This window comes from Marmota flaviventris, chromosome 8 (genome assembly GCF_047511675.1).
Source record: "Marmota flaviventris isolate mMarFla1 chromosome 8, mMarFla1.hap1, whole genome shotgun sequence".
NCBI classification, from domain to species: Eukaryota; Metazoa; Chordata; class Mammalia; order Rodentia; family Sciuridae; genus Marmota; species Marmota flaviventris.
The window spans coordinates 445,788-473,614 of record NC_092505.1 but is presented as its reverse complement, the minus strand read 5'-3'; the positions used below and the strand labels follow the sequence as shown (position 1 = coordinate 473,614).

Genomic DNA, 27,827 nt, shown 5'->3' with positions numbered 1-27,827 from the left:
GTGGTAGAAGCTATTATGTATCTATTTTAGTGCTGGAGATCAGACCCAAGGCCTTAAATATCCACACATGCCCCGCAAGTGCTCTACCACTGAGCCACATCTTAGCCCTTTATACATTCCTAAAACCCACCCTGTGTCTTAGCAGAGAGCACAATCAAGGGTCCTCCTAATGTAGATGCAGAAGTGTCCACTGTGGTGTGTCAACAGCTGTGGCCCAACCTGGCCACACAGGAAGGACAGTCCTCTTGTCTACTCCAGGAAGCACTTGGTCTCCTTGGCCCTTCATCTGCCTTGTGTCCCAAGTTGAGCCCAGCTAGTGTCGGGGCGTCTGGGATTCGGGTGAAAGCTGCATGAAGTCTGTGCTGAGCTGGTGCCTAGAGGCTCCTGCAGTTTGTGTGGTGGTCTTTCATGCCCTTTGGGTCATCTTCAGTGCCTCTCAGAATGTCATCTGTCTTACCGGCTACAGGTGTGTACAGTGAGCCCCTCCCTCACAGACCACAGGCCAGCCCAGCCGTAAGCAGCCCTGCGCCACCTGCCACACTGCAGGTCCTCAGGCCGCCCCTGCAGCTCCAGCCCACCTCGGGATCTTCTGGGCTCTCCAGCCTTTCCCTGCTGAGGTGCAGAGTTCCTGTCCCTAGTGTGCTCCCGCAGGCGGGTCAGCAGCAGAGCTCACAGAGCCAGGAAGCTCATTCAGCCCTGTTAACTCAGTAAGGCCAGTCCATCCAGAGACCACCAATGTGGCCAAATTTCTTCCTTTTATCAAGTTAACAACTATGTTGAGAGAGAAAAACAAAGGACATTAGAAAAAGCGTGGTGCTGGGGTTGTGGCTCAGTGGTAGAGCGCTTGCCTAGCAGGTGTGAGGCCCTGGGTTCGATTCTTAGCACCATATGTAAATAAGTAAATAAAACAAAAGGTCCATCGACAACTAATAAAATATCTTAAGAAAAAAGAAAAGGTCAGCATGATGCCAGGCCTGGTGGCCATGTCTGCAATCCCAGTGATTTGAGAGGCTGAGGCAGGAGGATGGCAACTGCAAGGCCAGCCTGAACCACCTGGGGAGACCCTGTCTCAAAGTAAAAAGGGTTGGAGATGGGGCTCAGTTTTGGAGCATTTGCCTTGCCTGGGGTCAGCCCTGGGTGGGGGAGAAAGGAAAGGAAAAGTTGGCCTGAAAACAGATCAGGTCGGGCCTTTCTGTCCGTGCTTTTAACAAGAGTAGTCTTTGGGATCACATTCAAAAGAGCGCCGAGGTGCCTCTGAGAGAAAGGGCCGTACCCACAGAAGCTGGCTGGGGGGAATGTGTCAACATGTGTGTTCCCGTGGGCGTCAGATCTTTCATCTGCCAGGAAGCTGTGCCTGGTAGAATAGATGACAGTCCTGAGAGGCAGTGAGAGCCAGGGCAGCCAGGAGAGACGCCCGGGTGTGGCTGTCAGCCCTGCTCATCTTGCTCCAACCAGGGGCCCTGAGGGTGCAGATGTCGGCACTCTGCTGGTGAAGAGCTTAGTGAGTAGGAAATTACCCTAAAAGAAAGTGAATGAACACTGATGCAGAATACTTAAAATCAAGACTTTAAAAAACAACATCGAAACATGAAGGGAACAAAATTCCACCAAAAAGAGTAACAAACAGCTTTCTGTAAAGCGTGCGGGTATCATGTACACGTAAGAACCAGTGACAGGACCCAGAGGAACAGACTAGAGGAGCTATCCCCCTACCTCGCCCCCACCTGCTCTGCAGAAGGAGCTTCAGGCACTTGCTTTTGATTTGCAGAGTTGGGCAAGCCGTTGAGCAGATCCGTGGTGCCTGCAGCCTATGCACGCGTATAGGGCTTAACTTGAAGGGAAAGGGAGGAGACTGCTTCACATGAATGACAAACAGGCCTTCCCACACCATGTTAGTGTGAGAGGTGGTGCTGGGGCTCAAGTGCAGTCCTCAAGCATGCTGGGCAGGCCCTCTACCACTGAGCTGCGTCCCCCACTCCAATTTGACTTTCTTATGTCTCCCCCATAGAAATGTTTAATTTTTTATGTAGCTAAAGCTATTTATCTATTGAGAACCCTGAACTGTGTTTTTCTTGAATTCTTTCCGGACGAACTTTGTGTTTCACCTGGGTGAGGCATTCACCTGGTTTTTCCAGTGGCCCTGGAGGGTGAAGACCTTGCTGCTTACCAAGCTGGAGCAAGGGGCTCACATTCCTGGAGCCTGTGAGGGTAGCTCACCGTCCATTGCCGCCCTAGAGGAAAGACAAGGGTGACCTTGGGTGGTCACTGCCCTGCCTAGCTCACAGGAACTTGCTGTGGGTTAGGGGAGTCACATGTGAGAAATGTGCCAGAACCCACCCAGCGGGAGTAATCCCAGTCCTGCTAGGCTGGACAAAGACCCCAGCCACAGTTACCTCCCCAAAGGGGGTCCATATGGCCTGGCGACTTAGGACTGAGGCCTACTATTTTCTGGCATATGGCAGGGTGTTTCCAGCTTCCTTTCAAACCACTGCCACAGTCTGCAGGCCTGAGCATGGGTGTCCATTAGGTGCTAAGGAGTGCAGAGAGGCAACCCAAACCCTATGGGTCCTTCTACTCTTACCCTCCAGACTTACGTGGGGCCAGCCACATGGCGCATGGTAGGCAGGAAGCTGTTGGCCGCTGGGAGGGCTGTGGCCGTGACCACTGGAGGACACGTGGAATAACCAACAGGGGTGCCAGGCATGGGGCTAGCCTGCAGCGGGACTGGGGGCGCATAGTGGTGGTGATGGTGCACTGGGGCTGGCCTCTGCCTCTGGGCTCTCAGGATGACCTGGCGTGCCCACTGCAGGTCCTGGCACAGGGGGCATGGCCCATATCAGGGTCACACCCAGCTGCCCTGGACACCTTCTTTCTGCACCTGCTCCCAGCTGGTGCATTGAGTGCAAGGGCAGGAAGGAGAGTGGGCTCTGAGCAGAGCTAGGGGTACTTTCTGGGCCCAGTGGCAGGACCCATTCCTCCCTGGGGTGGGAATAGGGAGGCTGTGGAACTTCACAACCAACCCACAGACCCAGACCCAGAGGTCCTTCCAGAACTACAGGCACACACTCTTCTGGGGTCTACTCAGGTGGCCCCTGGGCACCTGTCCCACTAAGCCTACCTGCTGCGGGGTGTGTGGTCCCCCAGGCCCTACTGCAGGTGGGAGGGCTTTGAGTAGCATGTTTTGCATGATGATCTGGTGCATCTGCGCATTCTGCATCAACATCATCTCCACCATGTCTGAAACAACAGACCAGAGTCCGCGTGCTCTGCCACTCAGAGATGGGGCATGCTGATAGGCTCTGCCTCAGAAACAATAGCTTTAGGGCCTCATACTTGTTACAACAGCCTCCTGAGCACCAGAGAGCATTCCAGCATGTGTGCCTGTGCCCCAGGCAGGTCCCTGGGCGCGTTCTGATCTGGGTCTTCTGGTCAGAGGACGTGCATGGATAAGGTTTTGTGGACGGCACCTTGCTTGCCTCATGAGGGGCTGTGCATTTTGTCTCAGTGCCACCAGTGGTTGTGTGGTCACCCCAACTGTGTGTGTGTGTGTGTGTGTGTGTGTATATATATATATATCTCCCTGTCCTACTCCCCAAGACCTCTGAAGGTGATCCTTCTTGGAAAAATGGTGTTAGTGGATTTACTTGAAGATTTTGAATCAAGGAGATCATCCTGGATTACTCAGGTGGTCCCTAAATCCAGTGAAAGTGTCTTTATAATGAGAGGGGAGCTGGATGTGTTGATGTACACCTGTAATCCTGAGGCAGGAGGAAAGCAGGAAAGCAAGTTCAAGGCCAGCCTTAGAAATTTAGGGAGAGCCTGTCTCAAAAAAAAAAGGGGGGGAACAGAGCTCAGTGGTAAAGAACCCCTGGGTTCATTACTAAAAAAAAATGGAACAGTACCAAACAAATACAAAATAAAAATAAATATAAGGGGCTGGGGCATGTAGCCCCCAGGGTGCAATCACCAGTACACCAAAATAACAATAACAGAAGAGGATGATTAGAGCAGACAGAGGAGGAGACCCAGACATAGGGTGGAGGCCACCTGGGAACACAGACACTGGAGGGACGCCCAGAGCAACGCCTACAGCCACCAGGAGTGGCAAGGGGCAGGAAGACCCCCTCCCTGAACCCCGCGGAGGGAGCACAGCCTACCTGCACCTGGGTTTTTGAGGTCTGGCCTCCAGACAGTGAGGGGAAGACTGTTCTCTGTTACATTACCAACTCGTGGTAGTTTGTTACCACAGCACAGGAAACTGACGTGCTCACCAGCAGGGGACCAGGCAGCAAGTTCACGTTTGACAATGTGGTGGGCAAACACTGTTTCTTCCCACAGCAAGGGTCCATGCCTTGTGCTAGAGCTTCTCATCAGCTTTGCTGAAGGGACACACCTCCTAGGGTCTCCCAGCCAAACATCTCCAAGCTTAGAGTGGCTGGGGTGGGGCTTGGACAGCAGGAGTACTCAGGAGCTGGGGCTGTCCAGGCCACAGGCCAGAAAGGCCTGGAAGCAAGGTGGAAAAGAGCCAGACCCCTGTGGCAACACAGCTATGGGGGGGACCCCTGATCTCTACAAGACACAGCTAAGAAGAGGAGAGTAACAGCCCCATGGAGCAAAGGCTCCAAGAAGTCCTCTGAGGCCCGGGGAGGGTCCAGCCCCCACCCAACAGCAGCAGAAGCAAGTGCCCAAGGAGGGTGGCTTCCCTGGTACCCCCTAGGGTTCCCTCAATGGAATCCAGTATATAAAGATCAGACAACTATACCAAGGGCCTGAAGAGGGTCCAGAGAGAGGCCCAGGCTGGTGTCACCTGCCTCTAACAAAGGGGACACACAAAAGTGTCCGTACATAGCCCAGGGTCCAGTTGTTGTCCTTGGCAAAATAATAAGGTGGGTCCCTAAATCACAGCACACATAAAAAGCTATTCCAGATAGGCCATAAATCTAACGTCAGCAACAGGCCAAGTGACAGAAGAAAACCAAAACATTTTTCATGACCTCCATTGGGTGGAGACAAGAAAGACACTGACTACAAAGGACGAGACTGGAGAGTGCAGCTCCATTACAGCAAGCGTACCTGGTGGAAGATGGCACGGAGAGGGTGGGCCTGCAACCACAGTGTCTCCTGACACTTCCCTCTTGTTACTAGACCTGCACCACCCAGAAATGGGCATGTCCAGTGTGTATGTCCACCACCAATGGTGTGAAACAGCGCACATCCACTGGAAAGGACAGTGTCACTGGCTTCACAACACAGAGAAAAGAAAATGATGTAAAAGTGTGGGTGAGAGGCCCACATCCTCATCCCCAAAGCTTGCAAATGTGTTTTATTACACAGCAAAACAAACAAACAAACAAAAAACAACAATAACAAACTTTGCAGATGGGCTTGTTAAGAATCTGAGACAACTTGGAAGCAACCCAAATGTTCATCCATGAGGATGAATGGGTAAAGAAAACATGGTCGTCACACGGTGAAATCCAGCCTGTCACTGGCTACAACATGGATGAGACTTGAGGACATTATCCTTAGCCAAAGAAGCTAGTTTCGAAGGGACGAGCACTGTGTGGCTCCACTGAGAGGATCCCTCTAGAGCAGTGTGACTCGCAGACACAGTAGGCAGAGCTGGGCTCAAGGCAGGGACACTGCAGTGCAGGAGTGGACTTCCACACTACTGATCTGCATGCCTAATGACTGGCTACGATGGAAAAATTAATCTTATATGTTTTTACCATAGTTTTAAAAATAATTTTTAGCCAAGTGCAATAGCACACACCTGTACTCCCAGTAGCTCAGGAGGCTAAAGCAGGAAGATAGAAAGTTCAAAGGCAGTTTCAGCAACATAGCAAGACCCCGTCTCAAAACAAAAAATAATGGGGCTGGGGATATAGCTCAGTTGGTAGAGTGCTTGCCTCATATGCACAAGGCCATGGGTTCAATCCCCAGCAACACACACACACACACACACACACACACACACACAAAAAGTCAAAATAAAAAAGGGCTGGGGGTGTGGCTCAGTGGTTAAGCACCCCTGGGTTCAATTCTTGGTAGAGAAAAAAAGAAGTGGTGGAATAAAGCCACTGGAAGGAAAGCGAGCAACCAGGGCAGTGAACTTGTCTCCTGGCAGTGGGAGACACAACACCCGTGATGGTGCAGAAGGGTCCAACAGCACAGGGGAGCCAGACAGGTGCTTTCTGGGTGAAGCCAATCACACTAGCATCTGTTTTTGTGAGTTTATTTTTTTTAAATATAACTTAAATAGTACAAGTACTTTCAAGATTTTGTTTATTTAGTATTTTTTTGTAGTGCTGCAGATCGAACCCAGTGCCTCATGCATGCTAGACAAGTGCTCCACCACTGAGCCACAACCCCAGCCTGAGATTTTGCATTTTTATATTCAAATATTTCATTGAGTTGGAATTAGTTTTGGCATAAGGAGTGGGGTAAAGTAACTAACTTTACATTCTCTAAATAGCTACTTATTAAATTTTTTTTATCACTGACTGTGAATGGCACACTTTATCTTGTGGCACAGAAGTATTCGCACCTCCAAGCACATACACACACTGTTTTCTTTTGAAACCTGACATACTATCATTAAAGTTCATCTGGAGAAAAAAAATCATCATGAGAAACAGGGCTGCACTGTGGACACCCAGCTGTGCCCTATCACACCCGGCATTGTCACGTGGGTCTCAGCATGAAGGGCACCCTGGAGGTGGGCTATGGGGCAACTTAGGATCAAGCCTGGCAATGCTGCAGTGTAGGACAGAGCTAGAGTAACTGGCCAGGTTGGTATCCATGCCAGGATAGGCAGGGCGCCAGGACAGGAGGTGAACACCTATTGGATGAGCAGCCACTCAACACCCAGGTCTGCCCAAGAATCCCAACACCTCAGTCATGAGGGGGTCAATGCAAAGGGAAGCCTCAGTGAACTACCACTGTGCCCCATTAAAATAGCTAAAGTTGAAAAGACTGACCACACCAGCTGTTGGGGTGTGTGCCTATAGTTTCAGGTACTCAAGAAGCTGAGGCAAAAGGATCACCTGAGTTTAAGAGTTCAAGGTCAGCCTGGGCCCACAGCAAAACCCCCATCTCAAAAAAAAAAAAAAAAAAAAAAAGATCACACCAAGGGTTGGGGAGGCTGAGGAGGAACTAAAACTTTCAAACATTGCTAATGGGAATGTGGAGTTGTTCAGGCACTATGGAAACAGTTTGGCAGTTTCTTAAGAAGTTAAACATAACCCTATTGCATGAGTCAGATGTCTCACACCTAGGTATTTACCCTAGAGAAATGAAGAGCCACAATTACAGAGAGGCCGGCCCGTGAATGCCCACAATAGCTGGAACCAGGAAACAACCCACGTGCCCATCGCCATGTGAACACGTAACTAACTGGCCTGTCAGGACCAGGGAACACTGCCTGTCAGTTTCAAGGAGGGGCTGGTGGTGAGCTCCGCAGCAGAGCATGTGCCTGAGACCCTGGTTCCATCTCTGCACCAATAAAAAGAAAAAAACTTAATTTAAATTTTAAAAAAGGTGCAACTTATTCTTTGTCACCCCAATAAGGTTGTTTTGAATATCAAGTATTTAGGTTACTTTACAAGAAGCAGCTTGACCAGGCCTTATATGCAGCTAACAAGGGAGAGTTGGGGTTGGCACTCTGTTCCAACTCCTAGTCCACTGCTCTGTCTTATGCTTTTAGTTTTCTTCCTTGGAGCTCAGAGATATCCTTTACAGAAGGGTCTCTTTGTTTTTTTCCTTCTTTTTTTTTTTTATAGTGCTGGGGATTGAACCCAGGGCTTTGTATATGCTAAGCACATATTCTATAATGGATTTCTTAAAGTTAAAATTATTTTCATGTTCAGTAGCCAGAAGCTGACTCTAAATGACTGTCCTGGTTGCACAAATGTTCTCTCTTTCAGTAGACAGTTCCATAAACCCATAGCAATATTAACACACATCACTCACCTTCTTTAATGCTTCCTGACCTTTGAGTGGGAAAGGCCTGAGGAGCAGGGATCTGTGTGATGAGTGGCTGCTGAGGGAGCTGCTGAATGATGGTGGCAGGAGGCTGGGGAACCTAAGAAGGTGATTTGCCACCTGAATTCCTCCTTGGAGGCACTGTCCTACAGTATCCACCCATTCCTTCACCCGTCCCCTCATCTCCATCTACTCATCCATCCTTCCACTCCTCCACCCATTCTTTCATCCATTCTTCCACCCACGAATCCATCTATCTACCCATCCACTCTTCCATCCACCCATTTATCCATCCATTGTATTTGAGCGAAGAATGAGTCTGGGTATACTTAGGATGTAAGTTTTTGATATTTTCTTCTTTTGTGGTACTGGAAATAGAACCCAGGGGTACTTTACCACTGAGCTACACCTCCAGCGCCCCTTTTTTTCATATATATATATATGAAAAAAATATATATATATATAATGGCCTCACTAAGTTGCTGAGGCCCTCTCTAAGTTACCCAGGCTGGTGTTAAATTTGCAATCCCCTGCCTCAGCCTTGCGCATTGCTGGGATTAATAGGTGCTTGTCCACCACACCTGGCAGAATGTATGCTTTTGATGATTCCCACATTACTTGTCATGAGCAGGGTGAGCTAATGCCTGGTTTCATTAATTCTGCTTTAATAGATGCATCTGACACTTGGCATGGTCAGTCTTTTCAACTTCAGCTATTTTAATGGGGCACAGAGGTAGTTCACTGTGGTTTTACTTTGCATTCACCTCATGACTGAGGTGTTGGGATTCTTGGGCAGACCTGGGTGTTGAGTGGCTGCTCGTCCAATAGGCATTTACCTCCTGTCCTGGTGACCTGCCTATCGTGGCATGAATACCAACTTGGCCAGTTACTCTAGCTCTATCATATACTGTAGACATGTGTGGAACTTGTGCAGATAACCTCTGGTTTCTCTTCTGAGTGAAAATAAATGTACGGCATTTTTTAGTGAACACCAGAAACACCTGTTTTAACCTTTTCCAGAAAACCCAGCATGACCTTGTCCCTCTTCCTCCACTTTCAGGAAGTGTGGTTCAGCCCAAGGACTGGCAAGCTTTTCCTACAGTGGGCCAGGTGGTGCCTTGTTGGGCTCGTGGACCACATGCGCTCAGTTGCTAGTGCTCACTCTGCCATGGGACCTTGAGAGCAACCACAGACAGAGCTGACCAGAGCCGGGCCCCTACAACTCACGAACACTGAAATGTGCATTTCTTATCATTTTGATGTGTTACAAAGCATTATTCTTTTATTTTTTCATAAACATTAAGAAAATAAATAAAACTGGAACAGGAGTGTAGTTCAGTGGTGGGAAACTTGCCTAGCATGTGAAAAAGGCCTTGGTTTGATCCCCAGTCTGGGAAAAACAAAACAAAACAAAAACCGAAAAAAACAAGGCACGCTGTGGCACACAGTTGTGATCCCAGCTACTTTTAAGGCCGAGGCAGGGGGATCACCAATTCAAGGCCAGCCTGGGAAACTTAGCCAGACCTTGTCTAAAAATAAAATAAAACCACAACAGAAAAGGGCTAGGGGTGTAGCTCAGTGGTAGGGTGTCCCTGGTACCACATTTAAAAGGTGAACCTGCTCTGCAGCCACCGTCGGCTAGCCCTGGCTCTGTGGATGAGGCAACCCTGGGGTGGCTGCTCCTGTCCCAGCTGCCAGATGTCCCCCCACCCCTGCTTCCCCCACCAGAGTTGCCTTTTCCCCTCACCCCCTTACCGGGTGCTGGATGATCCTCAGAGGCTCAGGCGCCTGCAGGGGTGGAGACGCGGCCTGGTAGATGCCCACGGGAGGCACTTCTGGGTGCAGGGCTGACCTGTGGGCTCCTCCGGGTGGCCCCCTCCAGCAGCGGGGCTGGGGGTGCTCATCTAGAAGATGCTGCTCCTGAAAGAGCAGCAGAGCCTACTGTGCCCAGAATGGGCCACAGGAGGAGCTTTGGACCAATGTGGACACGGGGTGCATGGGACTGCCACCACCACGGCCTTCCCTGTCCCCCACCTGCCCTGGGCACGTGGAGCCTGCAGCTGCTTAGGCCCTCAGCTCAGGTTGGAGGCCCCAGAACTGGAGCTGGCAGAAAAGTGCAGCCAAAGGCTGGTGTGGGTGTGGCACATCCGCGTGGAGTCTGCTTCCTCTGAAGTCTGTCACATTTGCAGTAAGCGTCCGCCTGTCCTTTCCCAGCCGGCAGGGCTGGGTGCTCTTCAGGCAGCGCCAGTGTCTGCCTCACAGGCTGGCAGCCCCACCTCCTGCCCAGGGCGTGCAGGGTCACACTGCCGCAGGCACACCCCTGGCATGGCCAGTGCTTGCTGCCAGCCAGTGTAGCATGGAGGGGGCCCCTGGGCATCTCACATTCCCCTTCCTGTGGGGGTTGGGCCCTGACTCAAGACTGTCTCCTTCCATGTGTGCAGCCCAGCCTCGAGAGCAACAGGGGCCTGCAGCTCACACCTTCTCAGGGAGGTCACCTCAGGGCTCATAGTTCAGTTTCCCACCTACAGTTTAAAACCACCCGGAAACCAGCCTGAGTCCGGAAGGGCCTCTCGGACATGCTGGGTCTGTGTGTGGAAGCCAGCTCCTCTGCCGTGGACCATGGGGAAGGTGCACAGGCTTACCCAGAGTCTCTGTAGAAGGTCCTTCCTCCTCCTCAGAGCACGGGGCAGGGCCTCGTCTGGCCTGGCCTCCTTTCCTGGAGGGAGACACGCCCTTGCTTATTGAGGAAAGCTTCATGGCTGGTGGCCCAGGCTGTCAGGCACATCACTGCAGACCCTGTCAGAATGCCAAAACCTCCCCACATCCTGGGTCCCCGGCCCCTGGCCTCCACGAGCATTCATCCTACGGAGGGAGGGACCAAGACCAGTGGTGGGGAGGGGATGGGGAACTCAGTCTTCAAGCTAGGGTCTGGAAAGGAGCCAGGCGTGACGCAGGGCAGGCCCCTCTGGGTCCCTGCAGGCCTGTGGGCTGAGGAAGGCAGGCCTTCTACGGGGCTGGGTAAAAACCTCAAAAGCCTATTTTCCACCACCTGTGCCACCAAACCCAAGCTGTCTGGAGAGGACTGGGCTGTTCACCCAAGTATGGAGGAGAAGGCTGCTCCCCAGAAATGGCTATGGAGGAGTCCAGTCACCCCAGTGTCTTGCTGGTGCCAGGCTGCTGAGGATATCCCCACACACTCTGGCATACTAGCAGAGGCTCTGCTGTGCAGGACCTGGTCACATGGCAGGGTCTGCAACGTTCCATCTGGCCTTGGCCTCAGGTTCGGCCAGCCGCCCTCTGGGTCCCGGAGCCCACAGCATGGCTGTTTGTTCCATGTTCCAAAGAACCAGACCCACTCCTCCTCAGCCCCTCCCTCAGGTGTCCTTCAACCTGGATTCTGTCCAGTGAGGACACCCCCATCTTGGACAATTTCAGGGGTCTGGGATCAGAGCAATGAGGGTCTGGCCTGTGGGACACCTCAGAGCTGAGCCATCTGGGCAGGCTTCCCAACCCATCGACAGGATGGGAACATGCACGTACCGCCTGGGACCTGCAGGCTGAAGGTGGAGGATGCTGTGTTACAGGGGAAAGCAGAGTCCTTTCAACTCTGGTGTGAAGTGAGAGCACTAAAGAAAAGGGTGGCTTCTGGGTGCTGCCCCATTGCCCTCCCCCGTCTGCTCCTGTGCTAGTCTGGGTAGCTGGGAGCAGCCCAGGGCTCTTACCTGGCACCGAGAAAGAGCCTTCTGAGTCCCCTCCCATGTTCTCTCGCTCTTGCTCCAGCTTCTGTGAGGAACAGAGGCTGGTGGTGATGTTGGCCCCAGGTTGGTTAGCGTGCTTGCCTGGGTGCCACCCGTGAGTTCTGGGGGTGCCCATCACCCAGACGGAGGTGGTGGGGGCCGGAAGAGGGTGAAGTGGGTGGACAGGGGCCACGCTGGTCATGCAGTCAAGTCAATGCACCTACTCCTCATTAAAACCAGGGGGATGCTGGGTGTCGTGGCGCACACCTATAATCCCAGAGGCTCCAGAGGCTGAGACAGGAGGATCAAGAGTTCAAAGCCAGCCTCAGCAAAAGCGAGGCAATAAACAACTCTAAATAAAATACAAAATAGGGCTGGGGATGTGGCTCAGTGGTCGAGTGCCCCTGAGTTCAATACCCGGTAACCACCCCCCCAAAAAAATCAGCAATCCCAGGGGAACCCTCTGATGGGCCCTTCAGGCACACTTCTGAGGAGTGGGCCTTGTGGAGACTATCCTGGTGAGACCCCTGTGGCCTGGCCAGTGACTACCCTGATTGCCACCTCCAGGACCCTGCACTGAGGATGCAGAATTGGTGAGAGGGAGGCACAGGTGAGGAGCAAAGCAGGCAGAAGGCACGGAGGGGCCACCCTGGGCACAAAGGTCCCTGTGGGCCAGTGCTCAGTGACCTGGAGAGGGATTAGAAGGGAAGAAGATGGGGCTCGATAGGCTCAGTGCTGAGGTCTTATGTCTGGGGGCACCAGCCAGGCATGGTCTCAAAATGGGCCCTTCCCTGGGGGCGCTCTGTTGGTAGGTGCTGGTCTCCTTACTGGAGAACTAAATGGTTCTGCCTCTGTGCTAAGAAGTCAAGAAATAGATTCATGAGGCTCAAAACCCATGGGAAGGGTTTGCTTTGAAAGCAGGAATGTGCCCAGATAGAAGGCAGAGGCAGAGGCTCTGGGAGCAGCGTCTTGTCTTCTGTCGTTTAGCCCAATGCTGGACTGCCTCCTCTGGGGTCAGTGCGGCAGTGGCCTGGCTCAGTCCTACCTGCTCCAAGAGACTCAGTGTCAGGCGGGTGATCTGGTCTGCCACTGATGAGTCCAGCATCATGGGGACGAGTGAGGTGACTGTGGAGGGCAGGAGGCCGCGGCCCACACTCTGTAGCTGGTCCTCAGATATCTGCAGCAGGGCCACCTGGCATGGTGGCAGGGCTTCCCTGAAGTGGGCTTGTCCCCCTCCTGGAGGCTGGCTTCAGGATGAGAGGAGAACGTGCAGAACGACCCCACGCCCCTGGACTGCTGTGTCCGGAGCCAGCCCTGGGGTGGTGTGGCAGTTGCAGGCTTGCAGGACAGAGAGGCCCTTGTTGCCAGGTTTCCTTCCCGGGTTTTGTATTCCCAAACAGAGTCACCTGTGAACGCAGATGGGCAGGGGTGGCAGGCAGGGCTTACTGGGAAGACAAAGGGGCAGCCCTGGGACCAGAGAGACGGAATTTTAAACCCCCTTCTAGCATCCCCTCCCCCAGACAGCCTGGAGGAGCAGAGGAGGGAGGTCACCCCTTCCTTTCTATGGCCCCCTGGGGCATACAGTGCACCCCTCCACAGACCCTCAGAGTAAGAAGTCAGCCCAGCTGGACTCCTGCAGGACAGTGGCTGGGGGCCCACCTGAGGACTTCAGGAATCTCTGGGCTGTAGAAGGGGCAGGACAGGAGGGGCTTGTGCTGGGAAGCACCCCCCCACACAAGCAAGTGGTCATCACGTGGCACAACCGGGGGCCATCCCTGTGGGTGGGGAAAGCTCTGTAGTGACCTAGCCCAGGAAGGGGCCAAGCATGGGTGGAGGGTGGTTTGCACGTGGCAGGTAAGGAGGCCATGAACCAGGAGCTCCAACCTCCAGACTGACAGATGAGCTGGCTTGAAGTGAGAGTAAAACACAGGTGTGAAATCAGGCAATGGGAGCAGCTGAGTCAGCCCTGTGGACTTGAGGAGTGCCCTGGGCAGGGCCAGTATCCCTGCAACATTACCCACCTCAGAAACTGCATCAGATCCCTGACATTGCCTCAGAGCCTCTTAATTTGCATTCATGGGTTTATAGGTAGCATGACCTGTTCTGATTGGCATCCCTTTGAGAACCTCTGCTGGACATGGGAGGACTTAGGGCAGAAGGGGCCATCTCATCAAATCAAGCCCCCAAAGCAGCTCCTGTGATGGTATCTGCTGGTGCAGCTGTAACCTGCTGGCCCTGGAGCTACAGGCTTGACACCTGTGTCTACCCCGATACATCTTTGCTGTAGAGGGGTAGGACCTCACCCTCCTGGGGGTACCACCTGCCTTGCACCCCATAGGGTGATGTCTTGGGGTTCTCTCTGACACCCCTGGTACCAGCAGACCTGGGCCCACAGTTGAGATGCCAGTGCATGTCCACAGCATTCCCGATGCTGGGAGCGTTAGGAGACATTCAAATGGGTGGTCTGAGTGTACACAAGACTAGGTGATACAGTCAAGTAGCTCAGAGCAGCTAGGAGTTAATCCCTGTGACATCCACAGCATCTTCCTGTAGGTATGGGTTGTTATGCAGGTTTCGAAAGTTTACTTGTTTATTTATTTTATACAGTTGGTCTTGCTATCTCGTAAGGCAGGCCTAAGATGCCTACATCTAGGATCCCTTGCAGAGACTCCCTGTTAGCTACATTTTAGCATGTAGTCAAGGCCATGAATACCCTGATTCAGACACTCAAAGTCATAAATATCTGCTTGTTAGCATGTGCCCATTTCTATACCTGTTGATACTGGGCCTTCTTTGTTTAGCCTGAACATAAAAAAGGCCTAAGGAAAGGCCCAGGGGTTGCTGCCTTCTAATAAAGCATGTCTGCTATCCCAACTTCCCTCACATCTTCCTTCACCTGCCAGGATGATGAATGTTTCCCAGGTCTGGGCCACTGCAGAACACTTGTCCAGGCTCAAGCAATCTTCCTTCCTCAGCCTCCAGAATGCTGGTACTACAGGTGTGTCCCCAGTGCTTTAGATACTGAAACACATGGACAGATTCAGGACAAATATGGGTTCCTGTATGTTCTTACAAAGTCTGATCCTGCGGTCTTTCTAGCCCCCTTCCTAACAAACCCACTTCACCCAGTGTTTGTGCAAACAGTCCAATTCCACATCTGGGAACCTGGAGACTCCGCTTGCTACTGGAGAGCTGTGATCTGACTGGGAGGAATGCTTCTCGTTGCTGGGTTTCCAGGGATTCCCGAAGGTTTGTTTACACTGTGGTCCCTTGGAGCTGCAGGACCTGCTGAGACTGAAGGCCAAGCTTGTCAGCAAGGTGGCGTCTCCCAGTTTCATTGTTAGTTTGTTATCTGAGAGGGAGCAAACAGCACCTGGCCCTCCTCACCAAACGTATCCAAGTGAGGTCATGGGAATAGAGGAACCGAATAAAGAAACACACTGTCCTGTCACCAAGGACAGATGGGTGATGTGTTGAATGCAATTAGACAATGGGGTTTATATGAAGGAATATTTCAGAAGGGTGGGGCCTGCACCAGGTCCTACGGTTGCAGTCATTTGGAGAGCTGGTCCATCCCAACAGACTCACCTGGCCCAGGCACAGGTGTCTCACGTGGAGGATATCAACAGGCAAAGTGTGCAGTGCATCCCTGACCCCATTCCATCCTTTCAGAGGGCATGTCTTTCTGGACAGGCTCTGAGGGGACTTGCCTCCTTTTAATACTAAATGGCATAGCATCACTGAGTCTGGTGCCCATAGCTGTAGGTGGGTCCAGCCTGGCCATCTCCAGTGGCAACTGACATGTGCACAGAGAACAGCTGGGAGAAAGCAGTACAGCTTCCCCTGAGCTGACCACACCAGAGCATCTCCCTGCTTGTCAGAACTGTGGCTGTGGGGAAAAGCCTGATGTCACCACCTGTGGACACATGGGTCCCAGTGAAGCCTGAAGCTAAGAGCAATGATTTCATAAAATTTCAGACTCCCACACAGACGATGACTTTATAACCAAGCCACATTACTTCAAAAAAATCAATAGTTCATTTTTTAGAGCAATTTTAGATTCACAGAAAGATTGAGGTGAAAGTATATCACAGTCTTTTATTTTTTTGGGTACCCAGGATTGAACTCAGGGATGCTCGACCGTGTCGTTTTTTAAAAAACCACTTTGGGGCTGGGGTTGTAGCTCAGTGGTGGAGTACTTGCCCCTCACATATCAGGCACTGTTTGATCCTCAGCACCACACGAAAATGAATAAGTAAATAAAGATATTACATCCATCTAAAACTAAAAATATTTTAAGAAAAACCATTTACAATGTGTGTGGAAATATTACTAAGTAAGATCCACCCAAGATCTGAAGCAACCAGGACTGTGAACAAAAGCTCTGAAGAATTCCAAACAGGCTGCACATGGTAGCAGGCATGAGTTTATTAGAAGCAAAGGCGAAAGGGGACATTTTCAAGGTAGAGTGGGTCCTCTCAGAGAGGAGAGGGACTGATGCTCTCTCCTGTCCCCGTTTTTTTGGGGGGAGTTTCTAAGTTCCACCCAGGTTAACCTCTTCAATTTGACTGACAGTAGGATGACATCAGACTCCCACATCCCTACTGCACATGGTCTAACCAGGGAGGAGAGATTTTACTACTCTAACATACTAAAATCGAAGGCATCTCTGGTTCACCTCGGCCCCCACTGGCCAGTTCTAATTGGAACCATTTGTTATAGATTTATGTTTGGGAAGTTTGTTTTTAATTATCCTGTTCCCCTGGGTTCTGGAATCTGTGGTTAATATAAAGGCCACATAAGTCCCCCAAGAACTTGTGTGGAGGAGCCTTTCGGGATGGTTTCTCTTGCGGATAACAGGCTGTTCGTTGAGCAATGTAGCATATCCTATCGATTAAGCCAGGTAAGGCCACAGTGGTCTCAGGCAAATTGTTTTTTAAAGGAAAGCAGGTGGGGGTCAGCAAGAGAGGCCCAGTCTACAGAATTATCCCCTTAGCCTTCTGTTCCCACCGCACATGTCTGCCTGCCACCTATCAGGAAGATTTCAATCTTTGTGCTCCTCTCAGGAGAGGCTGTTGGACCCCTAAACTCCACCTTCCCTCTGGCCACTTAGCACTGGGCGCTATTACTCTATCACTTAACAGCACCTTCACCAGCGTTCTCGAGACCAACGCACCCCACGGCAGGTCGGCGGCTCACATATTCCAGTATGTGGAGCCATCCAGGAGCTGGGGGCTGGTCACACGTGCCTGGGGAGAAAAGGGGCACGGTTCGGAGGCCCTCAGTGGCTTCCCGTCCCTGCCACTCTTTTTGAGTAGGGTCGCGGTCCTGGTTTTAGGCCTCACTGAACTGGTAATTCTGGCTGCTTCTGGCCTTTGGCTCTTGGCCTTTGGTTCAGCGCGCAAGAAGACATCTTGGCAGGTGCAGAAAAGGTCACACGAGAGTCTGGGGTATAGGGTGGAATCCAAGGGCCCGGCAGGTGGCCTGCACAGACTCAGAACTTGCCTAGAAGAGCAAGAGGGTCGGGGCCCTGTTCCCCGGGTCGAAGACTAGTGCGGTCGAGGGAGCCCGGAGGCTAGCGCAGTGGCTGCAGCCATCCTCCTGCCCCCGTCCCCAGGCACTGACTCTGCAAGCCGGGAGATTCCGCGGACAGAAACCCGCGACCCGCACCTCCTGGCGGACGGAGAAGATGCCAAGGGCGGCGACCCACGACCGCGCGGAAGCCTGGGCAGCAACGGGCGGAACTCTCGGGGCCGACGCGGCCGCGCGGGAACAGAGGCGCGAACCCTCGCTGACAGCGGACCAACCACTGCGAATACCAGGAGCCCCGCGCTCCGCTCATTGGTCCTGCCGGAGGAGGCGAGCGCACTAGCGCGCTAATCGAACGCCGGAGGGGCGGATCTCTACGAAGCCGCTCTGCCAGAGCACGCATGCGCGAGATGGCACGCGGCCCGTGATTGGCGGCGCTGAGCAGCGGGGCGGGGCCACGGCACTGACAGTTGTCGGGGGGAGAGGGCGAGTCGAGCCAGGGGGAGGGAGTGTAAATAGAGCGAGGGCGGCGTGGCGGCGGCCCCGCCACCTCTGGGCGACCCGCGAGGAGCCCGAGAGAGATGGACGAAGATGAGCAAGAGCAGCGGCGCAAGAAGGTGGAAGCCGGGAGAGCGAAGGTAAACGGCGGCGCCCTCATCTTCCCCGAGCTGCCACGAGAATTGCCCAGGTGGCTCTGGTGCCAGCCACCGCCACTTGCCAGGTGCAGACGCGGTCGGGTGGTGGCCATGCTGATGCCCTGCCCTTCTCGTCGACTTTGTTCCAACCCCGTTCTGGCCGCCGCCATCTTGAATCGGCCGCCCTGGCCCAGACCCGCCCACTCTGCGGCCGCAGCCTATCAGCGGCCAGGATGCGCAATGCCTCGTGGGCGGGTCACGCCGGGGCGGCGCGGGTCACGCCGGGGCGGCGCGGGTCACGCCGGGGCGGCGCGGGTCACGCCGGGGCGGCGCGGGTCACGCCGGGGCGGCGCGGGTCACGCCGGGGCGGCGCGGGTCACGCCGGGGCGGCGCCTGCACCTTGGCTCGGTGCGCACGCCGGCCACGCCCCTGCGTCCCCCGAGTGGCGTGGTCCCTGGTACCGGTGTGTCTAGCGCTCTGAGGCGCTGCACCCCGTTAGCTGCCCTAAGGCTTCTCTGCGCGCCCGTCGTTTTAAACAGCATTCACAGTGTCCCTGTCCTGTAAACGTGCTGTCCTTGAGTCTACGAAAGTCCCCGGTGGTCCCCGGTGCTGAGGGGCCTCAGGTTCTCAGAGTCGAGTGCTTGTCACCTCCTCCTGCCCCAGTTCTTCGGTCAAACGGAAAAGTGCTCCGTTTGGACCTGTATGGGGCCTCTGGGGGAGTAGGACAGGCGAAGGATGACTCAGGCCCCGCAGGCAGACATGGCAGCCTCCCCGGGGTCGGCTGTGGGACCCCGGAGGTTTCCCGCGCTGCATGGCAGCCCGGGGCTGGGTGGAGCACCACGACCTTGCTGTGCCATCTCCGCCCTCGTTTTCCATGGAGTCCCTGTGCTACAGAAACATCCAGAATACACTGGCAGGCAGGTGTGGCCAAGACAGGACAGCAGTCTCCGTTGGCTGGGTGACAGGGGACACAGCGGCCTCATTCAGCCACCTGTGACAGGCTTCTGGCTGGTCAGAGCAGGGGCTGGTGACTTTTCCCTCCCTCTACACGTGCGCGCACGTACCCAGGTCCCGCGCTGAGCGAGCCCAGAGCGCAGCACTGGAACTGACCAGGGCCCAGCTTGTGTGGTTGGTAAACTGCAGTGGAAGTGCTTGAGGGAGAGAGAGCCTCGGAAGGACCAGGCCAGAGGTTCAGTGCTGCCTATGGGAGCTCTGTCCCAGATAGTGGAGGGCGATGAAATAGATGAGAATACAAGGATATGAAGGCAGCTTTCTTTCCCCCTTTAAATGATCTTATGCCAACAAAATTGTGTACTTTGGTTATCATTTACATAAATGTTAAGCGTGTTTGCTTGTACAGCCCAGATGTCATTTGAGGGAGCAGAGGACCCCTCTTGGACCCATTCCTTTTGAATGAGGTGTGTGTGCGAGCTGGTGCATGAGTATGGTTGAAACTCTCAGGTCTAAACCTGAACAGGGCTGGGCTGTCTACTGTTGGGAGCACTCTGTGGCGGTCCCTGGTGCTTTGGAGAGCTGTGTCAGGAAAATTAGAACATCAGGTTCTGTAAAGGGAGACGTTAGATTGACCTCACTTAATTAATTTTTTGCTATTTCTGTATCATGTCTTAGAATCTATGGCTAGGAAATTTTGGCTGGGTGGTATATTTCCTTGATTGAGAGAGAATGGGGGCAAGAATGGAATGGTTTAGCTTTTAAATAATTTTGAGCCTTAAATATATCTTGATTAAGCTCTCAGCATTTTAAATTGATGTATTTAAAATTTTTTTTTTTCTCAAAACTGCCAAGGGTTAGAAAAGCTATTCTGCCTGTCAATCATATCTTTTTTTTTTTTTTTTTGTCTGTAACTAGGCCTAACTAACAGTCCTCATCTGTAGGCTGTATGTCACTCAGAACTCAATGGTGGCCTCATAGTTGTTAATGAAGGGTTAGGATAGTGGTCCGGTGGCCAGGCGTGGCCGAGTGGGCCCACTCTGTCGGAGCTGCATGCTCCCCGCCGGTCTGCTGACCTTGTGGGTCTGTTACTTCTTTCTCACTTACCTCTGCCTTTACTACTTCTCCACCTTTCTGCGCAGCTTGCTCACTTCCGACAGAGGAAAACAAAAAGTGACTGTACGCATTCGAAGAAAAAGACGTCGAAGAGGAAGGGCTCGGCTGTCGATGCGCCTGTCCCGGAGGAGGGTCCGGTAGCTGCCCAGGACGGCAGGCCCCTGGGAGCAAGGGATCTCGGCAGAAGCACGCCATGCAGCCGCACCACAAATGGGGCCAGAGGGGCACTCGCAGCTCAGGTAGATTGTCCAGTGTTGTGTTTTCACGTTCTGCCTGCCTTCTAGTTACTGCTAATCTAAAAGTGGTCCAGTTTCGCCTTTCAAAAGTGAAGAGAGATGGTTTTAGTTTATTAAAGGTGAGTAACTGTCAGTGGTCTGATTCTTCTAAATGTTTGATCTTTAATCTACATGGTATTGAGAAGTTTTGGATCCATTGCTTAAAGGAGAGTGTCATCTTGGTACTTTGGTAGTGGAAGTTGTGCAAATGTGAGTCCTGATGCCTCTGGGATGTGTGTGCAGCTGGGTTGTCCAGGTTTAGGTGTTTGTTAGGATGAGCTGGTAAACTCCTTTTCTAGAATTTGGCCCCCAAGTCATGATGCGTCTGGCTTGCCTCATTCTTACCAGCATGTAAAATATGTGATGTCTGTCTGCAAGTCTAGGGTTCTGCTCCAAGACCTTGTCTTGGTGCTCCCAGGAGCCCTGGTGCAGCGGGGCTGTCTGAGCCTTGGGACCCCAGTCCCGAGATCTCCTAACTGCTCTGCAATCCTGTTCTCTGTGGCCTGTATTGGTCGTTATTCCTGTCCCTCACCAGCATCTTCCTCTCCTTGTTCCTCTCAGGGCAAGCCACAGGCCAGCTTCACCCTGCAGCTCCATGTGTGTTTATTGCCGAGTCTCTTGGAGAAGAATAGCTCATAGTGTATGATTAACACGTCACAACTTTTTAAAATTTCCAAGTCAGAAATTTTATGTTTACATTAGTTTGTTTTCCTGTTTTTATTCTGTTTTTGTTCCTCTCCTATCTAGGTTGATTTTATTTAAATTAAACATTTTATAATTTTTAGCTTTCATTTTTGAAGGAATGTTAGATTGAACAAAATTTTCATGAAAACTAGCACAGAGTTCCTAGGTACCCTTATCAGCTTTGTGAAATGCTGATGTCTTATGTGGTCTTAGTACAGTTGCCAGAGTCAGGTCCAGCTGACTTGGAAGCAGTGCTGCGAGCTGACAGTGGGCTTATCCAGGGTCTGCCCATGTCCCACTAATGCCCTTTTAGTTTTAGGTTTCCTGTTGTGTTCCAGCGTTCTGCCTTCCTGGCTTCCTTTTCTGGGAACACCTGGGCATGTGAAAGAAAAACATGTATGCACGCACACACACATACACATCTGTCTGTACTGATTAAAAACTGTGAGTTCATCCAGTACCTTCAGTCCTAAGCCAGTGTCACAGCATTTGTGATAGTGAGAAACCTGGCTGTCTTTATCTATTATATATTTACTTAACTGATCAATTCTGAAATACAAATTAGTTTCAAAGTTGTTAATCTACACTTCTCTGAAGAACAGATTTACTCTGGGCTTGGTGACCGTGCCCGTGATCCCAGTAACTGGGCAGCTGAGGCAGGAGATCTCAAGTTCGAGGCTAGCCTGGGCAACTTGGCTAGGCTGTCTCAAAAAATAAAAATGGCTGGGGGTACAGGTCAGTGGTAAAGCGCCCTGGGTTCAATTCCCAGTACTGCATAAAGTAAAATAGAAAAAAAAAAAAAAAACAAATTTACTACTTGAAGTAAAATATTTGTGTACAGTTCTTTTTGTCTTTAGTGTAAGTATATATACAAAACATTGTGTTCCAGAGTTCTTAGATTCGATTTTTCAAATTCTTACCTCTTTTTAAAATATACATTTTTAATTTTTTAGTTGTACATGGACACAATACCTTTATTTATTTATTGATATGTGGTGCTGAGGATCGAACCCAGTGCCTCACGCATGCTAGGTGAGCGCTCTACCACTGAGCTGCAACCACAGCCCAAATTCCTTTCCTCTTTATTGTGGTCATTTTATTTATTTATATTATTTTGTTTTACTGTTTTTATCATGTTTTTGCTCTTCTCCTATCTAGGTTGATTTTATATTTGTTGAGTAAGTCAAATACTACTGTGGTTCTAAAACCCAGAGTCAGCCAGGTGTGGTGGTCAGTCTGAAATCCCAGAAGCTAGGGAGGCTGAGGAATTTAATGAGACCTTTCTCAAAAAATAAAAAGGACTGGGGATGTAGCTCAGCGGCAGAGCTCTCATGGGCTCCATCCCCAGTGTAAGACAACAAAAACAACTAAAGCCGAGAGCCACACGCAGAGAGTACTGCTCCTCCTCATCCTGCCACCCCTTGTGTCCCCCCCTTTCCTACCCGGAGACGAGCAGTTTCTTGAGTTCTGGTTTGCTCTTTCTGTATTTCCAGGACAGAGAGGACACTCATGCACAAGTTCTCACACCCCATTTCTTACATGCAGTGTATGTTGTAGTATTCTTTTTTTGGGGGGGGGGGTACTAGGGATTGAACCCACGGGTGCCTAACCACTGAGTCACATGTCCAGCCCTTTATTTATTTTTAATTTTTTATTTAGAGACAGGGTCTCGCTGAGTTCCCTAGGTCTCGCCTCCTGAGTTGCTGGGATTGCTGGTGTGCTCTGCTGGGCCTGGCTACAGATACTATTTTGCTCTTGGCTTTCTTCCTGTAGCATCCTACCTTGAAATCATTGTATTTCTGTTTCAGAGGTCATCTTCCTTCATCTGTCAGAGCAGCTATTCCTGTGAGTGGGTGTTTTAGGTTGTTTCTGTAATTTGTTTTACAAGCAGTGTTGAGGTAAATGACCTTGCATATATACTTTTACGTCATTGGAAGTATATTTTTGGGGTCAATACCTGCAAGTTGTTAAAAGGTAAGTGCACATTGTTTTGTTTGATGTGACTGTTGGGATTTCTGTCAACAAGGTGTGAAGTTAGGTTGCCCCACAGTCCTGCTGACACAGTGGCTTCACACATTCTTAACCTTTTAGCAGATAGAGAGATGAACATTTGTTTCTCTTGGATCTGTGCTTAGGACTGGTGTGGCAGGATTCTATGGTAGTGTGTGTTTAAAAGTATCTGCCAGAAACTGTCTTCTCAAGGGGATGCCCCACCTTGCACCTCGCGTGTTGGAGGGCTCCTGTGCCTTCTGTTGAAGTCAGCACTGGCTGTAGGAAGGCAGACGATGTTTTGACTAGTTTAACTTGCATTTCCCTAGTGGTCAACAATGTTGATCATCTTTAACTATGCAATACTTGTATCTTCTTCAATGAAAGATCTGTTCAAGTGTTTTTCCTTTAAAAGAGATGGAATAAAAGATAGATTAAAATGGTTTAAAAATTGCCATCATTGAGTTTTGAGACTTGTTTATATGTTCTGGATGGAAGTTCTTTTTTGCTTTATCTATTTATGCATTTTGATACACTACAACTTCTCATTCCTCTGGCTATACATGGTTCAGAGTCACTCTAGTGTTCTCATACATGTATATAGGGTAATAATATCTGTGTCTTTCTACTGTTCTTCCCATCCCCACAGGCCTCCCCCTCCCCTCACTCCCCTCTACACAAACCAAAGTTCTGTCATTCTTCCCTATGCCCCCGCCCCACTATGGATCAGCATTCATTTATCAGAGAAAACATTTGGCTTTTGGTTTTTTGGAATTGGCTTATTTCACTTAGCATGGTATTCTCTAGTTCCATCCATTTACCTGAAAATACCATAACTTCATTCTTCTTTAATGCTGAGTGATATTCCATTTTGTATATGTACCACATTTTCTTTGTCTATTCATCTGTGGAAGAGCATCTAGGTTGGTTTCATAGTTTAGCTATTATGAATTGAGCTGCTATAAACACTGATGTGGCTGCGTCACTGTAGTATGATGTTTTTAAGTCCTTTGGGTATAAACTGAGGAGTGGGATAGCTGGGTCAAATGGTGGTTCCATTCCAAGTTTTCTGAGTTATCTCCATACTGCTTTCCATAAGTGATTGCACTAATTTGCGGTCTCACCAGCAACATATGAGTGTACCTTTTCCCCACATCCTTGCTAACACTTATCATTTCTTGTATTTTTGATAATTGCCATTCTGACTGGAGTGAGATAAAATCTTAGAGTAGCCCCCCCCCCCCTCCCCGTGGTGCCCCCTGGCACCATGGGGATTGAATGAACCCAGGGCCTTGTGCATGTGAGGCAAACTCTACCAACTGAGCTATATCCCCAGCCCCTTAGAGTAGTTTTGATTTGCATTTCTTAATTGCTAGAGAAGTTGAACTTTTTTTTGTATGTTTGCTGACCATTTATATTTCTTCTTCTGTGAAGTGTCTGTTCAGTTCCTTAACCCATTTATCAATTGTGTTATTTGGTTTTTTGGTTTCTTTTTATATTCTGGAGATTTGTGCTCTCTCTGAGGTGTGTGTGGGAAAGACTTTTCCCCATCCTGTAGGCTCTCTCATCACATTATTGTTTTTCCTTTGCTGAGAAGAAGCTTTTTATTTGAATTCATCCCATTTATTGATTGTTGATTCTACTACTTGGCGCTTTAGGAGTCTTGTTAAGGAAGTTAGGTCCTAAGCCAACATGATGAAGATTTGCGCCTACTTTTTCTTAGGCGCAGGGTCTTTGTTCTTGTGTCTAAGTCTTTGATTCACTTTGAGTTGATTTTTGTGCAGGGTGAGAGAGGTCACCCTCTTAACTTCATTTTGCTATGTATGGATTTTCAGTTTTCCCAGCACCATTTGTAATAGGCTATCTTTTCTCCACTGTGTGTTTTTGGCTGCTTTGTCTTGTATGAGGTAACTGTATTTATGTAGGTTTGTATCTGGGTCTTCTATTTTATACCGCTGGTCTGCATGTCTGTTTTGTTTTTGCTGTTTTTGTTACTGTTGCTCTGTAGTAAAGTTTAAGGTCTGGTATTGGGATGCCTCCTGCTTCAGTCTTCTTGCTGAAGATTGCTTTGACTATTCTGGGTTTCTTATTTTTCCAAATGAATTTCGTGACTGCTTTTGCTACTTCTATGAAGAATGTCATTGGGATTTTAATAGGAATTGCATTAAATGTATATAACAGGTTTGGTAGTATGGCCATTTTGACTATAATAATTCTGCCTATCCAAAAGCATGGGAGATTGTCCCATCTCCTAAGATCTTGTTTAATTTCTTTCTTTAGTGTTCTGTAGTTTTTATTGTAGAGTTCTTTCACCTCTTTTGTTAGATTGATTCCCAAGGTTTTTTTTTTTTTTTTTTTTTTCCAGCTATTTTGAATGGGATGTTTTCCTCATTTCTCTTGCAGTGGATTCATTGCTTATGTATATAAATGCATTTGACTTATGGGTATTGATTTTATATCCTGCTACTTTGCTGAATTCATTTAGTAGTTCTAGAAGTTTTTTGGTGGAATTTTTTGGATCTTCGAAATGTAGAATCATGTCATTGGCAAATAATGAGTTTGAGTTTTATTTTCCTATGTGTATCCTATTTCTTTCATCTGATTGCTCTGGCTAGAGTTTCAAGGACTATGTTGAGTAGAAGTGGTTAACTTTCTAAAAACTTTCCTCCAGTTTTTAGAGGGAATGCTTTTAATTTTTCTCCATTTAGAATGATGTTGGCCTTGGGATTAGCACAGATGGCTTTCACAGTGTTGAGGTATGTTCCTACTATCCCTACTTTTTCTAGTGTTTTGAACATGAAGGGGCGCTGTATGTTGCCAATGCTTTGTCGGCATCTATTGAGATGATCATGTGATCTTGTCTTTAAGTCTGTTGATGTGAGGTATTACATTTATTGATTTCTGTATGTTGAATCAGCCTTTGGATACAGGTTCTTTATCATGTGCATCTTTGCATGTATTTTCTCCCTTTTCATGGTTTGTCTTTTTTCTTCTAATACTACCTTTTGAAGAGCAAAATATTTTAATGAGCTTGGATTTATCAGTTTGTTCTTCTATGGGTTGTACTTTTTTAAAAAATTAAGATAAATTTTAATTAAAAATTATTTTTTTTCTTTTCTCTCTCTTTCATTTTTTTTGGTGGGTTGTGTCTTTGGTGTCAGAGCTAAGAACTTTGCCTACCAGTGTTTTTCAACATTTATTTTACTTCTGCCCTCTTCAAAAGACCTTTTAGACTTTTCTCTTATTTTTCTACTCATGAAATTTTAATACCATAGATGTATTGTTAATCTTTTTAGTTCTTTGTATTTATATGTTAAGAATGATAAATACAAATCTTAATTTTTAAGTAAATGTGAAAAAGCTTTTAATGAGAACCTAGACAAGAGACCTTGCACAAACATGAATCCAAAGTGGGTCATAGACTTAAATAAAAAATGTAAAACTAAAACTTCCAGGAGAAAACCTACTTGACCTTGTGTTTGGAGATAAGTTTTTAGGTACATCACCAAAAGCGTCTGTGAAAGAATGAAATGCTAAGCAGCACTTAATGAAATTCAGAAAATTCTCTGTAAAATATGGTGTTCACAGAATGAGAAGACGACCACAGATGGGAGAAAATTGGAGAACACATGTCCAATCTGAACTGTTTCGAATATATTAAAGAACTCAGCTGGCTGGGCACGGTGGCACATGCCTATAATCTCAGTGACTTGGGAAGCTGAGGCAGGAGGATCACAAGTTCAAAGTCAGCCTCAGCAACTTAGTGAGGCTCTAAGCAACTCAGTGAGACCCTGTCTTTAAATAAAAATATAAAAAGGGCTGGAAATGTGGCTCAATGGTTAAGCACCCCTGGGTTCAATCCCTGGTACCAAAAAAAAAAAAAAAAAAAAAACTCAGCTGGACGTGGTGGTGTATACCTGTAATTCCAGCACCTATGGAGGCTGAGGCAAGAGGATGGCAAGTTCAAGGCCAGCCTTAGCAACTTATCAAGGCACCAAAAACTTAGTGAGACCTTGTCTTGGGAAAAACGAACAAAAATGGACTGGGAATGTGGTTCAGTGGTTAAGTGCCCCTTGTATCAACAAAAAAAAAAAAAGAACTCTTAAACTCATCAACGAGAAAAGTACCCAATTAAAAATGTGTGAAATAGGGGCTGGGGCTGTGGCTCAGATGTAGAGCGCTCACCTAGCACATGCAAGGCCCAGGGTTTGATCCTCGGCACCACATAAAAATAAATAAACAAAATAAAGGTATTGTGTCCAACTACAACTGAAAAATAAATATAAAATAAGTACAAAAAAATGTATGAAATATATGAACAGAGACCTTACCAGTGGTGATGCTTGGCACCAACTAAGTGCATCAAAAGATGCTCCAACCAATTTTCATTAGGAAGAAAATGAGCAGTGAGCACTGCACCCCTGTGCATGTGTCTGTGCCCTGGCTCCAGGTGTGGCATTGGGTGGGAGCAGCAAGCAGACTAAGCAGAGGTTGCCTGGGGGCTTGCCAAACTGTGTTACCGCTGTTGACTGGTGACAGTCCTTGCTTCCCCAATGTTGAAGAATCACACCAAAGAAGCACGCCGAGGCAAGGTCAGAGTAGAAATTAGAAGTTTATTAAAGGACAGCAGAAAAGACTTCTCTTGGAGGAAGAAGGGGACCCAAGAGGTGGAATCCATGGAAGTGCGGTTGTCTCCCCTTTTTATAGTTTTGGGGACGGAATGTAGGTTGGAAGGGTTGGGACACAGGTAATCTGGGCAGGAAGGACTTCATTAACACTTCTTTGCGATGGGCTACCTTCTAATCTGCTGGGGCTGTTCCCTGGGTTCCATTAACATTTCTTTGGGGTGGATTTTGGCCTAGGGCCTTTTCGGGACTTCATTAACATTCCATGAGTTGTCTTGCGTTTCCCCATTTCCCCGGAATCAT

At 49.4% G+C, this 27,827-nt stretch overlaps 2 protein-coding genes across 13 annotated transcripts in view; one reads left to right on the top strand and one right to left on the bottom strand.

The window, feature by feature from the left end:
* Nucleotides 1-1,550: 1,550 nt before the first annotated feature.
* C8H21orf58 (chromosome 8 C21orf58 homolog) lies at nucleotides 1,551-12,828 on the bottom strand. Its single transcript, XM_027922262.2, has 9 exons — nucleotides 12,766-12,828; nucleotides 11,706-11,766; nucleotides 11,524-11,556; nucleotides 10,626-10,699; nucleotides 9,739-9,903; nucleotides 7,972-8,083; nucleotides 3,119-3,237; nucleotides 2,595-2,812; nucleotides 1,551-2,231 (listed from the first exon to the last, which is right to left on the bottom strand). The coding sequence occupies exons 1-9, from the start codon at nucleotides 12,826-12,828 to the stop codon at nucleotides 2,186-2,188; spliced, it is 891 nt and encodes a 296-aa protein (XP_027778063.2). The 3' UTR covers nucleotides 1,551-2,185.
* Nucleotides 12,829-17,716: 4,888 nt separating this feature from the next.
* The window catches only part of Pcnt (pericentrin), a 97,881-nt gene continuing 87,770 nt past the window's right edge, over nucleotides 17,717-27,827 (top strand). For all 12 annotated transcript variants that reach the window (XM_071614962.1, XM_071614961.1, XM_071614957.1 and 9 more), the window contains exons 1-2: nucleotides 17,717-17,887; nucleotides 19,978-20,190. In XM_071614962.1, the coding sequence (XP_071471063.1) occupies nucleotides 17,831-17,887; nucleotides 19,978-20,190 (270 nt within the window). In that variant the 5' untranslated portion in view covers nucleotides 17,717-17,830. The remainder of the gene's footprint in view (nucleotides 17,888-19,977; nucleotides 20,191-27,827) is intronic.

Excerpts from the sequence above, each read along its gene's own strand:
- C8H21orf58 (XM_027922262.2), bottom strand. The coding sequence starts at position 12,828 with ATGATGCTGGACTCATCAGTGGCAGACCAGATCACCCGCCTGACACTG. Across the intron at positions 10,700-11,523 it reads CAGCCTGCAGGTCCCAGGCG|GAAAGGAGGCCAGGCCAGAC; the intron begins GTACGTGCATGT and ends GTCTCCCTCCAG. Across the intron at positions 3,238-7,971 it reads GTCAGGAAGCATTAAAGAAG|ACATGGTGGAGATGATGTTG; the intron begins GTGAGTGATGTG and ends CTGTTGTTTCAG.